The sequence below is a fragment of the Boleophthalmus pectinirostris genome, unplaced genomic scaffold (assembly GCF_026225935.1).
Source record: "Boleophthalmus pectinirostris isolate CB_2022bp ecotype Guang Dong unplaced genomic scaffold, ASM2622593v1 HiC_scaffold_3, whole genome shotgun sequence".
Lineage (NCBI taxonomy): Eukaryota > Metazoa > Chordata > Actinopteri > Gobiiformes > Gobiidae > Boleophthalmus > Boleophthalmus pectinirostris.
In genome coordinates, this window is record NW_026571299.1 from 22364121 (window position 1) to 22378964 (window position 14844).

The window sequence follows — 14844 nt, forward strand, 5'->3', positions numbered from 1 at the left end:
CCAAATATATCACTGGCAGCACAAATCACATTTTAAAAGAGAGGTTCTCCCTGATGCCCTCTGGGAGGTGCTACTTTGCCCTCAGCAGGAAAACAAATAGATTAGCTAATTCCTTTATTCCCTCTGCCATTCAGCTCCTAAACACAGATGTGAAATAGTCTGAGCCAAGTGTCTGAGATGCACAAAGGCTCAGCTCTGATGCCCAGAACTGTCCGAGCCCCTGACCTGTGTGACATGTATGTGTGGTTTTTTTTTTATGATGGAGTCTGTGACTGCAAACAGAATTGCCCCTTGGAGGAAAATAAAAGTTTCTAAACTAAACTAAACCAAACCAGACCAAACCAAACCAAACATGCTTCATGAGAAGCTCAGAACCTCCAGAATTCCCTCCCTGAGCTACAGAGGCTGCACTAGCATTGACTCAGGACTGGTGCACGTGCTGGGGTTTAGTGTTATGACCCAGTTCTGTTAGGGATAAGGCAACTAACAAAAGGACCAAGATGTAAAATAATAAAGCTAAAGTTGTAATTTATTTCAAAGAAATGTACGGTAAAGCTGACAAAATATTTACACTATTTAACAAAAAGAGGCTCTAAACACAGTAATTAAATGTATAACTAAAAGTAGCCAAGAAAAACAGAGTACATCCATTACAAATAACACAAAAACAAACCAGTCTCAAAACTTAAGTTACCAAGGACTATTAGTGTCTCAATCACCAAGCTAACAAGAACACAAGAGGCACGGCAAACAAATTCTAGTCACGCTTACATCACAAACCAGGAAGACGTTTGGAAACACACGATGACAACTTCACCAAGAGACTGTGATCAAACCCACTGAAGTAAATGAAGACTGCAGACGTATGTGCTGTTTGGAATCATCTGGAATTTGGCCCTTCATCTTTTCTAATCACATGTACCCAGTGCACTCGGAGTTGTGTTTCAGAGGGGAAATGATAAAAACTGAGGTATGGTTGGAATTGTTGATTAGTCAAACATAACAGAACACTACAATGACATGGAGATGAAGAAAACTGGAACATTTTCTAGATTTTTTTCAGACTTATTACTGTGAACAGAGCCCGCATGTTTCGAAACGTCTTCCTGGTTTGTGACGTAAGTGTGAGTAGAGCCTAATGTGACTAATGTGTCTAAATCAGAGTCATGTGAGGCTCAAGCTACGTCCACATGACAACGCTCCTGGATTTTTTTCTTTGTGGGCTGAAAAAAAATTCACATCCACACACGTGCCAGATCAGTAAATATTCACGTCCACACGACAACGGAGCACTGAGTGAAAATGATGTAATGCAACTGCCACACCTGTATGCGGCGCTGTTAACTATGATAATAATATTTAATAATGCAAATCTCATCACCGTTTTTTTTAACTTTAAGGTAATTTAGCCGATTTTAGATGTATCCCAGAAATATAGCCGTTTTGTTTTGCAAAAGTTAAACATAAGTCACAGAAAAAACCCATATATTCCACTGAGTCGTGTTCTTTAGTCCAACAGAAGCTGAACCGCATCAGTGCACAATAGTGAGCTGTTTTTTGAGCACTCAGTTCATGCAAATTTGCCATTGAAGACTGTATCAAGTGGTGGTTTGAATATTGTTTAATGAAGTTATACATTGAGTTGAACATTGTTTAATGTTTAAAGGTAATACTATGTGTGTCCTAAATAACAGGTGCATGTTTTTAGGGGCATTCCTTTGCAGATAAGGCTATAAAGATAACCCAGGCTGGTGTTATCTAAACAAAACTTGGTGGTGATTTACAGAGTGGGGTTGTCACCTGCTCACAAAGAAGAAATGCAAAGACGCTTCAAGGACGATTCAAGGCGTGAACCTGCTGAACATATTATTTGCATATTCATATTGTTGTTTTATATCTCTGGGTTGAGGGACACACAGGCGTTCAGATCGCCTGTTGTAAGTCCTGTGTAGCTGTAGGCCGTCAGGGGCAGCGATTTGACCCAGAGCTCTGTATTAGAATTGTATTGGAAGGGGAATACATTTTTTTTGTGATTTAAATTGATTGAGTCTAATCATTTTTGATAGAACACGCCTAACACCATGTGGTTTTAAGTTTTGTTTCTGTAAAACGTAAACACATATGCACAAAGCTGTGTGGATAGAGAAGACTTGCAGACACAGAAACAACGTGTCTGGACGCAAATCGTTTCTGATACGGTGATACACGGATTCATTTCAGTGTAAACATAATCTTTGTTATTGATCCGTGTGCGGTTTCTGTGGTGTGAGTTGTTAATATTGGCGCTGGCAGCAGGTCTCGGTTGCTGGCTGACGGGAACGGCTCCGTACACTACACCTGTCCCATTTTGCCAACACTCTTGTGGTCTGTGGAGGCCAGTTTGAGGGCTGTGAGCTTCGCTGCATCGGAGGACCCTGACGGTGACGGGATTGTGACGTTGTAGTTTTTCCAAAGCTGAGGTTTGCTTGTCCACACGACAACGTGACGCCAGCATTCTCCGATTTCTCTACTCTGGAACCCGTTCTCAAAAAACTCAGTTTTCGCCCATCCAAAACGTTCACTCCGTGTGGACGAATACAAACTTCATTGTTTTGACCAAAAAAACGTTGTCGTGTGGACGGCCCCTTAATCGTTTGAACAAAAACCCCACCAAAATATAACATAAACAACTTGTCCATCATGTGTAATGTTTTTGTAATGAAGGATAAACAAGTATTACATGTATTCTCAATAAAAGTTATATGTGACGTGAACATGTCTTCCTTGTATCTGCTGACACAGGCAGGACAAGTTTATGGAATTTTAAGTCAAAATGTTACATACAGTTCCTTTATTCCAATGAAATACTTGTGCTTTTCTATTTGACTAAACCAGATGTGGGTATTTTTCCTTAACTTTATTTTTCTTAGAGGTTTTCTGACTCAAAACTTTTACTTGTACTCTGGGGGAGTTGACAAGGGGTGCAAAGGGGTCGGTTGTGCCACGGTGTTAGAAGCCCAGAACTAGAACCTCTGCGTGTTAATGAATACGGTCTACATTCAGACTGCAGGGCTTAATGCTCGATTTTTTTTTTAAATCAGATTTTTTTGTGAGGTCGTTCACATTTCCAATTAAATGTGACTTGTATGTGATCTCCAGTGCGAACGCTAAACGCCCCAAAAGTGTCCCGCATGCGCATTGGAGGATGGAAGATGTACGGAAATCGCCTAAACATGGACGCAGTATTGAGCACATGGAAATTTTAAAGTTGCTGTCGTAGCGGAGCCAGAACATGTACAGAGTATTTGTTTTGGAGGCGATGGAGAAGGACAAGGTTTTTGGCCATGGTGTTTTGTGGGACAGTAGCAGCAACGTCTGTAGAAAGAAACGTGTGGTTGTAGACCAATGTCTGACTCAATGAATGTCTATTCAGACTGAAGTCACATGTCAAAAGATCGGATATGTATCAGTTTTAGGAGCATGTATCCAAGTGGCCTGGGTCACATTTGAAAAAAATTTGATCTGTGTCGTTCAAACTGTCATTAAAAGATCAGATACAGGAGAATAGTGGTGAAAAAATCAGATTTGGGTTACTTCAGGCTGCAGTGTGAACGTAGCGATAGAGAGAGGCCCGTGTGAGGCTACATGCCCCAAGCCTCCAAATTTCTGTCAGTGGGCCTGCTTATACTTGTGTTATATTATTTTGAGGTAATGGTTATGGTTCCTCTTTCCATTGTAAGTCTAAAGTGACAAAAGCTTTACCTTGACAATCTGAAATGAAATTTATGTTTCTCCTTTCTCCTTCAGATATGATTTTGTTTTTTTGTGCATTATTTACAGTGTTGGGAGTAACAGATTACATGTAAATAATCAGAGTACAAATTATGAGTAACTGTATTCAGTTACAGTTACTTTGCTGAAATAAATGGATTACATGGCGATATTTTCCTGTTTTCACATTTTGTGCTACATCCCATTTATTTATTTATTTATTTTTATTTTGGTAATTCCACTCATTTCCGGAAACCCACACAGAACGCATGCAGTAAGAGCTGTGTAAATGTCTTAACATTGTTGGTGTCAGTCACACAACGGTGGAGGTCGAAGAGCCAGTAGAACAGAGCCAACAGTGCATGGGAAAAAAATGCATTTGTGTCTTGGAAATTCTTCTCCCGATGTGAGATATAAAAGAAAATAACAAATATAAAATAGCCTACAAGTTAAATGTCAAACCGGAGCTACTGGCACTGGTGAAAACAAACTGCATATTTCTCATGATATCTGCAGGACTGTCCTATATTGACCTGCGACATGAGGAGATGCACACACAAACACACACCTTCATCATCGTCAACAACCTGAGAACGAGCAGATCACATCTCCTTCTGTACTGCGTGGACACCGCCGTCGTCTCGTGTGCCGCGTGCGGACTGCGTTTTCTCGCGTACGCTGCGTAGACCGCACTTCCTCCTGCGCACCTCTAAACCAGAACTAACACCAAGACTAAAACCAGGACTAAACCAGGACTAAAAAATTTGAATAATTTGGAACAATCAATTTTCCAGAAACCAGGAAAAATAAACAATTTTTTCCCCCATAAATCAGTGAAAGAAAAGTTTGCTTCACAAGAGTAAATCTTATGAAAAACATAGACTTCCATGCCACTATTTTCTTTTGTAATAAAAAGTAATACCTGAAATGATTGAGGTTCAGATCAACTGCACATTTGAAAGCACAACTTTAGACTCGGAAAATCTGAGGCAGTGAGCAAATATTCAAACTTTTCATCATGAAGAAATAAAAAACAAAATCTGCCTCTATTTTATATTTTTTGATTCAAAGCAACTGTCCCTTACATCCATTGATTTTGTGCCAGTGTTTCATCTCTGAATCTGAAACTGAGCTGGAGACAGATCAGAATCCTCAAGTGGAGTTTGCTGTGTAACTGTCAGACTGCAGATTTGTTGACCTGGTTTATGGTTCATATGTCTGTATTGTTACTGGGCCTATCCAAAAAAAAAAAAAAAAACCCTGAAAAGTGAAATATATATATATATTTTTCACAGTAGCTTCAGAAAGTGGTACCCAAAGATGTGATAGTTGTTGAAAATACTTGAATAGTCCTGTATTACACAAAATGGACTCTTGTGAGCTTCAAGCCATGTTAGAGTGTTGTTACCTCCTCAAAAATACACCTGGACTGTTTTTTTTTTTCATACATGTTTGAATAACCCTGGATTACTAGTCTAGATCTCCAAAGTTCAAAATGCTTTATTCCACTTTGTGATAACAGCTCCTTTTACCTTTACTTCAGTAGAGATTGATGTTTCCAGGGCTGAAATTATCCAAATGAATTTAGCAGCATCAGAAGATTTGTCTGTTACGAAGCCCGAGGTATGAACGAATAAACAATAGTTCGAGTTTTGGTGATATATTGAAATTAATTAAGCAAAGGATAACAAATAAAGACAAGAACAAAATATAATGTTGGCGAGGTACTGACCGTCTGACCTTGCAGATTCGTTTGCTCAACAGTAGGCAGGTACTTTTTAAAATTTAACCAATCTGCTGCTGTTTGGTTGTGACGTGTGTAATGCACCAAATCACGTAGGAAGAAGGACAATAACGCCTTTCCCCTTGATAAAATTCACCAAACATTTTCTTTGTTTTAAATCTTTGATCTCAGGAATCGTTGCCAACACAGAATGTCTGTCTTCGTCAACATCCATCTCGACGCATTTCAGTCAGGACTAAACAAGGGGAGTCAGAGTTTCAGTTTCACGCAAACCTGGAATAGTTTTCCTGAAAATGTGAGACAGACTCGACTTTGACGCTGTTTAAATCCAGGCTCAAAATGGTTCTGTTTCACTGTGCACATGACTGAAAGGTTTTCATTCTGCACTCTTCTCTCTAATTTATGTAATTAATGTCTCTCTCTGTCTTTTTAAATTTTAATCTTTAATTTTGTGATGATTATTTATGTTTTGATTAGTTTTTATTGTGATTTTAATGAATTTCTTATTCTGTAAAGCACTTTGAATTACTTTTTGTACAAATTGTGCTATACAAATAAACTTGCCTTGCCTTTTTTACTGTTGTGCTATTTCACAAAAGGGACCCAGACAGGCACGACGAGTTTGACATCATGGCTTCACAGCTCTTCGCTGATTGGCCGGTACATGGTCTACAACATGGGTGCTCAATAGGTCGATCGCGATCTACCAGTCGATCGCCAAGGTCGTGTGGGTAGATCGCCGTGTCTTAGTACTCGTCTCGGACTCGCGTTTGGTCTTGTCTCTCACTCAAGGTCTGACATTCAACAAGTGCAATCATATTTCATTACGGCCGCTGCTGTTGGCAATAAACTTGTACGGGGGTGTAGGAGCGTGTGGGGCGTCTCAGTGCAGCCTGTGTGTTCATTTGAAACTCGCGGAGACTCTACGGCACATCACAAATAGACACGCTCCCTATGCACGGCTTGTCTGCAACAGCGTGTGCCCTCGTGTACCAGCGTGCATCACAGGGCAGGTTAAACTTCCTAAACATCCTACCTGTCCATCTGCCTCACGTCAGCACGCCACCCCTTGCCTTTTCACGCTCTCGCTCCTTCCTGCGTACAGCGAAAACAAGCCCCTTCCACACTGCGCGCTGATTAGAAGAGCAAGATGAAATGTGAAGCAAAAACGAGTCTAAATTTGTGTTACAGTGTTGGCACATAGCAGGCCTACAGCATAGAGCAGATCTACAGAACAGACCTACTGCCACATTTGGCTGAAGTTTGCCTAACAAAAGAGCACAAAATGCATCTGTGTTTGCTCACGATGTGCGTTTGGTTTGGTAAATGTTCAGAGGCTGGTAAATATCACTGCAAAACCAGAAAAGAATGCAACTCCAGTTTGGAACTTTAAAAAACAGGTTTAAAAATCTTATCTACTTCCTTCACTTTTTTCACAGTTTTGTGTAAAGTGCCAGAGGAAGTTCTCTTAAAGAAGGGGTTCTCAAACTGTGGGTGAGGGTCCAAAAAAGGGGCACAGAGTGTTTCACTGCAGTTTGCTTGGCTTTGTATTAGGTAGATCATTTTGACTTGGTCATTTTGTAAGTAGCTCACATGCTGAAAAAGTGTGAGCACCCCTGGTCTACAACTTCCAGGGTTCTCGCAAAACGTTAAAAAAATTATAGGTCTTTTCCTACCATGAGTTAGTTCATCATCAGGGTATGTACTTAGTTGAGTTGACAAATGCAGTTTCATTGATTTCGTGATGAATCAGTCCATTAAAAAAAAGTGGCCTTGGAATTCCGGGCTGAAAGCAACTTCCCGTGTGTGACCCATATGATAAAATGTGTATGGAGGTGTTAAATATGAGGTATGTGGCATACAAAATTTTAAAGTTTGAAGTGTTTGTCGACGCCAGACCACGTCACAACCACAGCGGAGAAGACGAGGAAAAGACACTGTGATCCTGTAACTTAAAGGAAGTAGGGGAAATCGGGGTAGAGCGGAAAATGACCCACTACAATTAAAAAAAAACACTAAAAAAAAAAACTGACCCACTATAATAAAATTGCCAAAAAAAACCCACAACTCCAGGTTAGTTTGTGATGAGGAAACTACATTAGAACAAAGACCAGAGAGCATCATATGAGTCCTTTAAGTCATGAGAATAAGGGTTCTAGAGACGTCTGCCCTCCAGTAGAAATGAAGACATCAGATTAGACATATGTTAGGCTTTCTTTAGGAAAAGGACTTCAGATTGGTTTGTTGTGTAAATATGATGTGTAGAGTTGTTTAGTATGGTAGTTGTGGTAAGAGCAGTTATGTTATGGGCCTGTCTCGTGACCGTTTGATGAAGAGGAGGTATCTGCATACTTCCTCTCTGGTTTCATGTGGGTTTATTTCTCTCTGTGTTTGAGTCACTTCAAAAGACCTGGCGCTTCATGCTATGCTCATGTTTATGAACGCTTTGTTCTCAAGTGACTGTGGAACTAAACCCGACGTGTCCATGGGGTTCAGAGGGATGACACATTGGGGCCGTTGCCATAGCGATTAACGGTGTAATACTAAATGTTATCAATGCTTTAAATAATGTCATTTCTTCATTTTAAATGTATACAGTTTTTATCAAGAACTTTTTGGATGATATCCTGTTTACTGGCAACATTTGAAGCACACATTTATCATGAATAGTAGAGCGTTTGATGCTAATGCTAATGAGCTTGTTTGTAGAATTCTGGAGCCAGTCCCCTGTATTTCCTCCTATAGCCATTAGCATTAGCACTTTTAATAGCAAAGCATGAATTATTCAGGTGGTTTTGGCCCATCACTGTTGTTGCTTTGTTGAGGGTGGAAACCTGTACTGTTTGTGGGCTCACATCTCCAAAACCTGACTCCTGCTTGACCTGGGGGAGAGTCTTCTCTTTCTTGTTTCCATGGAAATGTCCCCATGGCTATAAGGGCCATGTAGACATTTGGGGGCTAGGGCCTGACTGATATATCAGTTGGCCAACATTATGGGGCAATATGGGCACTTGGAGACATATAGGCTATCGGCCTAAATCTTGCCAATCTGGGCCGATAGTTCATGTGGACATGTTATACCTCGTTATAAAGCTGCTGTCAAAATGCTGGGTTATATTATTTTTACGTATGATTGTTTTGAATCTGGATTAAAAGGACACTTATTAGTGCAGACTTGTGACCTGAGAGGAGCCTGTGCAAATGTGTTGGGTTTGAATGTGTTGGTTTTCGTTCTTTCTCATTGTTTAGCTCTGAGCTGCTGTAGCTCCCACATAAACAGTCTGTTTTCTTACATTGGCCTAGTGTAAAGTGACTGTAGTGTATGTACATGTTACTGAATAGAGATGTGAATAATCAACATTTACGCATATCATTAATTACCGCAGTGTGTGCATGCATTTACCGCTAAAGGCTAATAGAGGTAGTTTACTTACTTTCTTTACAGGCTAGAATGTGATGCAAGAACATCATTAGGCCGACCTACTGTCTTTAAATATGATGTAAGAGGCAGAATAAGGCGCCTAAACAAACCCAATTTAAAATCCAGTAGAGCCAGACCTTTTAAAGTTTTAGTATCAATAAAAGATTTACAGTGAATTTTTACATCACAAAATATGTCGGCTTTTATATCGGCTATCAGCTCCTCCAACTCCTGTTTTATTCATATTGGCCACAGAAAAATCCATATCGGTTGGACCCTATTATAATATTCCACAGTAAGATATGAAATACAAATACTACTGATCTTGATGAAAGATGCTCCATGGGATCATGAAGGTGATGAGTCACGTCAACACAAAGTTACACAGTGTTTTATGTTATTAGGTTATTTTTACAGACCAAGAGTTTGTTTTCATACCTGACAGTTTCGACTGCTCACTAGTGCTCTTCTTCAGAGTGGTCTCATGGTGTTGCTGTGACGTGTCCGGTCCAACTTCCTCAGGACAGTATCCCACACACACCTGTTTAAATCAACTGACCGAGATTTGAGATCTCTGTTGGTCAAAGTGACTAGTGCAGCCCTTTATGGGGATGATGATCAGACCTCATTAAATACATCAATAATATAACAAAAACAAACATACCACTGTACTTGAATTGTACATTGCCATGGCAACAATGCAAATTTCTCATCACTTTGAAACCCAATGATAGTTGTGGTTTAACCTGCATTTCTCCATTAGCCCTGCAGTTTAATTGGCTATTGAAAACAGTAGAGCCCAGGGTAACTGATGATGTATATGAAATATACATATGATATGAATCTCTACAGGCACTAGGTGTATTATTGCCTTGTGTATGTGTATTGTCATGTGTACATGTGTATTGCCTTGTGTACATGTGTATTGTGTACATGTGTATTGTGTACATGTGTATTGTGTACATGTGTATTGCCTTGCGTATATGTGTATTGGCTTGTGTATATGTGTATTGCTTTGTGCATATGTGTATTGCTTTATGTTTTACACTGAACACCTGATTAAAAAGACACATTACTGCTGTTTCCATTCAAATCCATCTCTGCCTGAGGGGAGTCAATTACTGCAATATTATCCAACAGTATAGTCCCTGTTTTTTTTTCTGAAAGTGCACTTACAATAGCATATGCATCTATTCAAATCACCAGAGAAGAAGCTCGTAATGACTAAAGACTCACTTCCACAGTGCAGAAGCAGAGCAGGCTGTGCTGGAATCATCATTTATACACAGCTCAATGGCTCCAGGTCTGTGGGTCTCTCATTAAACAGGATCAGACTCAGATGAGAGATACCCAGAGTGTTTGAGTTCAGATTTACACATTTACCAGGATCTTCTCCTGTGATTATGTGAGAGACAAAACAAACAGCATCTATTCTGTACAGAGCCACTGCTTAAACTATTCTCATGCCTCAGATGCAGAGAGAAAGGAAGAGTATGAGCTTTAGTTTGTTGAGGTGGACCTGGGTGATTCCTTGGCAATAAAAAGTTAAAGCCACACCTAGGAACATTTTCCAAGTAGATAATTTCATGCTGTGATAATGATGTGATGGAAGTTTACAGTCAAAGGAACAACATCTCCATGGAAACGAGCACAAGGCCCTCCTCCAGGTCAAATAAGAGTCAGGGATATGGAGATGCCTACTAAACTACTGTAGCCACAGCTGACAGAAGCGAGGCTGCCAATCTGCACCATCAGCCTCTCTGGCCACCACCAACACTCACACACACACACCACTTTTATACTTTTGTGCCACTGGTGCCCCACCGTGGCACCTGGAATTCCCAGACCAGCCGGTATGGCCACACACATATATATATATATATATATATATATATATATATATATATATATATATATATATATATACACTTTTCTTCTGCTAAAACAGAGTGGCATGTTTGTTTTGGTTGGTTCACTCTGGCCACAGAGCTGTGCTCAGATTGGTCAGTGTGGGACCTATCACAATGACTCAGCCGGAGCCGAATGAGATGGATTCTCAAGAGTTTGTGAACTCACAGAGAATGTGAGAATCCATCTTGTTGACAACACTAACATACTGTGGCTTTAAACACAAAACGTGTCACTGAATAATTCCTGTTTATTCTTATCAGATAATCTGACTTTGTTTTTTGTTCTTCTCTCTCCTCTCATCTCCCTCTCCTCTCTCTTTCTCTTGTAGGACTTTCTGGGTCAGATGTTCTGCACTCTGGGGGAGATCGTGGGTTCTCCTGCCAGCCGCTTGGAGAAGCCACTCGGGTAAAAACACATTAAATCTGTTTAAATCTACATGTCTCTGTCTGTGTGTTTGGGACGTAACAATACTCATATAATATAATATATGATATTTACTCTTTCAATACGACCCTCACAAGTGAGCATGGTTGTGATGTGGCTCCATTGATTGACTTTCTATTGAAAAATAACTGTTCCCAGTGTTTTATTTCACTAATTTGTCTGAAAATCAATATATGAATGTTCGCTGAACACTCAGTCTTTTCTTTATACGGTCGATGTTCTGGGACTGGTGCATGTGTGAATGGGGTTAGTGCTGAAGGTTCTGGACTTTTGTACCAGGATATTTACTGGGCCCTATGTGTGAATGTGTCACTATGGGTTCACAACAGAATCCTCAGCTGGAGTTTGATGTGATTTGTTGATCTGGTTTATGGTTCATGTTTCTATAATTATTGGACCTAGCCACATGAAACCAAAACTGGCACAAAGTTCTATCTATCAATCTGTCTATCTGTCTATCTATCTATCTATCTATCTATCTATCTATCTATCTATCTATCTATCTATCTATCTATCTATCTATCTATCTCTATTAGGGTTGTCCCAATCTGATCACGTAACTGCAGACTCGATCCGGATTTGGACGTTATGTGCTGATCAGGTATCGGATAAATAATATACGTGTATAACACACAGCACATACAGGACAGTTTTTTCTGAGGTGCGGGATTTGCTCAGGGATGTCCAGTTCTATCTGTCCTTGCGCCTGTTGAACTAGGGGAGCACTCACGCTGGGATTTTTGGGCCTGTGCCATGCTCGGGCGCTGTTACCTGTGCTTCTGTGGCCCGTGTTCACACCTGTGCTGCCGATGGTGTCATCGCATGGTGCTGTTTGTTGCAAACAAAACAAACAGCACTGTTGCTCAGCAGAGTTGTGGGGGAGTGGGGGTGGCAGGGGGAGAGAGGCTGTGGGGCTTCTGTGATCTCATTTTTATTTGGTAAGATCTTGTATTATTTTGGATTTCAATAGCCTAAATGTTTCAAATACAATACACATGCCTCCTATAAGTGTAGACTGTGCAGAGTCGAGTCTCAGGTCTGATCTGATTCTGGTCTGGTTCCTGTTTTGTCCAGTTCATTAAGTTTACTAAGTTACACATTCCAAGACCAGACTGTGAAAAGTCAAGATTTTCAACAATGATGGTGCATGGCTACAAAAGTTAATAATGTTGAAGTTTTGGACATTAGATTTTTCACAAGTTCAGCTCAAATACTATACACTGAAATCAATGCAATCTCCCCCACACATCCTGGATCTTATTCTTTGCTCTTAGTTCATTTTATAATGTTTTATAGAAGTATCGGTATCAGTATCTATCTATACATTTTTTTCTGCTTTGTACATATTTTAACACTTTTTATTATTTGTTCTCTTATCTAGTTCTACATTGTTTTCTATGTATGAGTAAAAATAAAGAGCTGCTAATCTCCATGTAGAATATAAATATTTGTGAAAGGCCCAGAGGCTACAGAGCTCTGTTTTGCCGTAGCTCCAGTGTTGTCCCTACACTGCACAGAAAACCTGATTAAAAGCACACCGTATTTGCATATGATGTGGTGCCAGGATGATTGTGCCCGACAAAATGGCCGACCGGGAAAGTGAGAAATGCTGACAGAAATGAGAGGTTACAAAACAAGCCAACACACGCTTATTTTGAACGGAGCTAATATTCAAATGAGTCCAGAGTACAGACGTCATTTGAGTAGATGAAGTGTTTTGTTGGAGCTGGTTATGGAGTGGCGTCAGAAACTCAACACCAAATCCACCAAATATCTTTTCTCAAATACACAAACAAAACATCACTCTGACTTAAAATCATTAAGTCTTGTTGTTTTTGCAGTAAATCCATGTTTATTTTGTGCATCGTTTAAAAGTGTTCCTCTTCACACTCTGACTGTGCAGAGGCAGAGCTTTTAGACTTTTTATGTGAGCAGAAAGCTGAAATACAAACCTTTAATGTGGTCCTTCAACAAGTTGGCATATGAGCAGGTTGTGTGTCAGAGGGAAGAACTGTCTTAAAGTTCCCAGCACAGCCTCACCGAGCTCCAGCACTCTCTTCATGACTGTGAAAATGAAAAGCAGCACCTGGAACATGACACGGAGAACCAGAGAAAGTCCCATCAAGAGGAGCTGTTCAGTATTCAACAGGAGAGAGCAGGACTGGTGGAGAAGACTGCAGACCTTGTCCTTCAGATGAAAAAGAGAGGCAAGAAAGAACAAGCCTAGCCAAGTAGCAAATTTCTCAATTGAAGCGTCAAATGGAGCAGATGGGACAAGAAGTCATCAAAAACAGAACATGCAACAAGAAAAGATGAATCTTATGAAGACCATCAAGGACCTCAAGGGCAACATGCAAGAGGCTAAGCACCACTATAGAACATGTGTGCAGGACAAAGTGGCTGCGGTAAGTATGAGGATGAAACAGATGATGACAGACGATGCCCAGAGGTCCACAGTGTGACTGGAGAAGAGCTGAGGAGAGAGAAGCAGGAGAGGAGCGCTGCAGAGGAGAACCTCAGCAGAAGATTGGAGGAGAACCTGCATCTGGTGAAAAAATTCCGAGTGCTGGAGAAAGAGAAAAGTAGGTGATAGAAAAGGCTATCCTCCTCCTCACCCCTTTCAATCAATCAATCAATCAAACTTTATTTATAATGCACTTTTCATACAAAAATGTAACACAAAGTGCTTTACAGTGATTAAAAACAATCCCACATTTCCATCCACCCACCAACCCAACCCCCACAGCTGCCCGACCCCACACAACCAAACAACACAAACACACACACACACAAACTAACATGCTAAAATACATAAAACTACACATAGTAAAATGTGAGGCTGAATACAGGCGAACCAGTTGAGAAAGCAGCATCAGAGGAGCCGTCTCACAGGGCCCAGGGGAGAGATGAAGCCCAAACACCAACCCTCCACCAGAAACCTACGGGACAGACCCCGACAGCCACAGCCGACCTCTGCTCCTGATGCAGAGGCTCCTACAGAGGAAACACTGCAAATCCTAAAAATATGCCTAAAATAAATAAATATAATAAAATGAATACAATAGAAACAAGTAAAATTATAAGATTTCATTCAAAAGCTAAGCTAAAAAGGTGGGTCTTGACTTGAACCTGCTCTTAAAAACATGAACGTTCTCTTTGGCCCTGAGCTCCTCCAGCTGCAGGTCCATAGACGGGGGCCATAATACTGGAAAAACACCTCTCCGTGAGTGTGTGTCCTGACTTTGGGAATGACCAGGAGCTGCTGCCAGAGGAGCGCAGGGTCCGCGAGGGTTCATAGGGTAAAAGCAGTTGTGAAAGATAAGAAGGCCCAAGACCATTAAGACATTTAAAAACCAGTAAAAGAACTTTAAAATCGATCCTGAAACTCACAGAGAGCCAATGCAGTGATTTTAAAACTGGTGTAATGTGGTCCCGCCCTCTGGTCCTCATCAGGACACGTGTTGCTGAATTTTGTAATAATTGCAAACCTGAAATACTCTTTTTAGGAAGACCAGAGAGCAGGACATTACAGTAGTCTATTTGACTGGTGAAAAAAGCATCAGCGTCTCTGTGT

General features: G+C 40.6%; 1 protein-coding gene across 4 annotated transcripts in view; it reads left to right on the top strand.

The window, feature by feature from the left end:
- Positions 1–14844, top strand: part of cpne5b (copine Vb) — a 336051-nt gene that overhangs the window by 127063 nt on the left and 194144 nt on the right. For 3 of the 4 annotated variants that reach the window (XM_055160489.1, XM_055160490.1, XM_055160491.1), the window contains exon 6: positions 11155–11231. In XM_055160489.1, coding sequence (XP_055016464.1) covers positions 11155–11231 — 77 coding nt within the window. Of the gene's footprint in view, positions 1–1134; positions 1150–11154; positions 11232–14844 lie in introns of all 4 variants that reach the window. The other variant, XM_055160492.1, reaches the window with a different exon arrangement.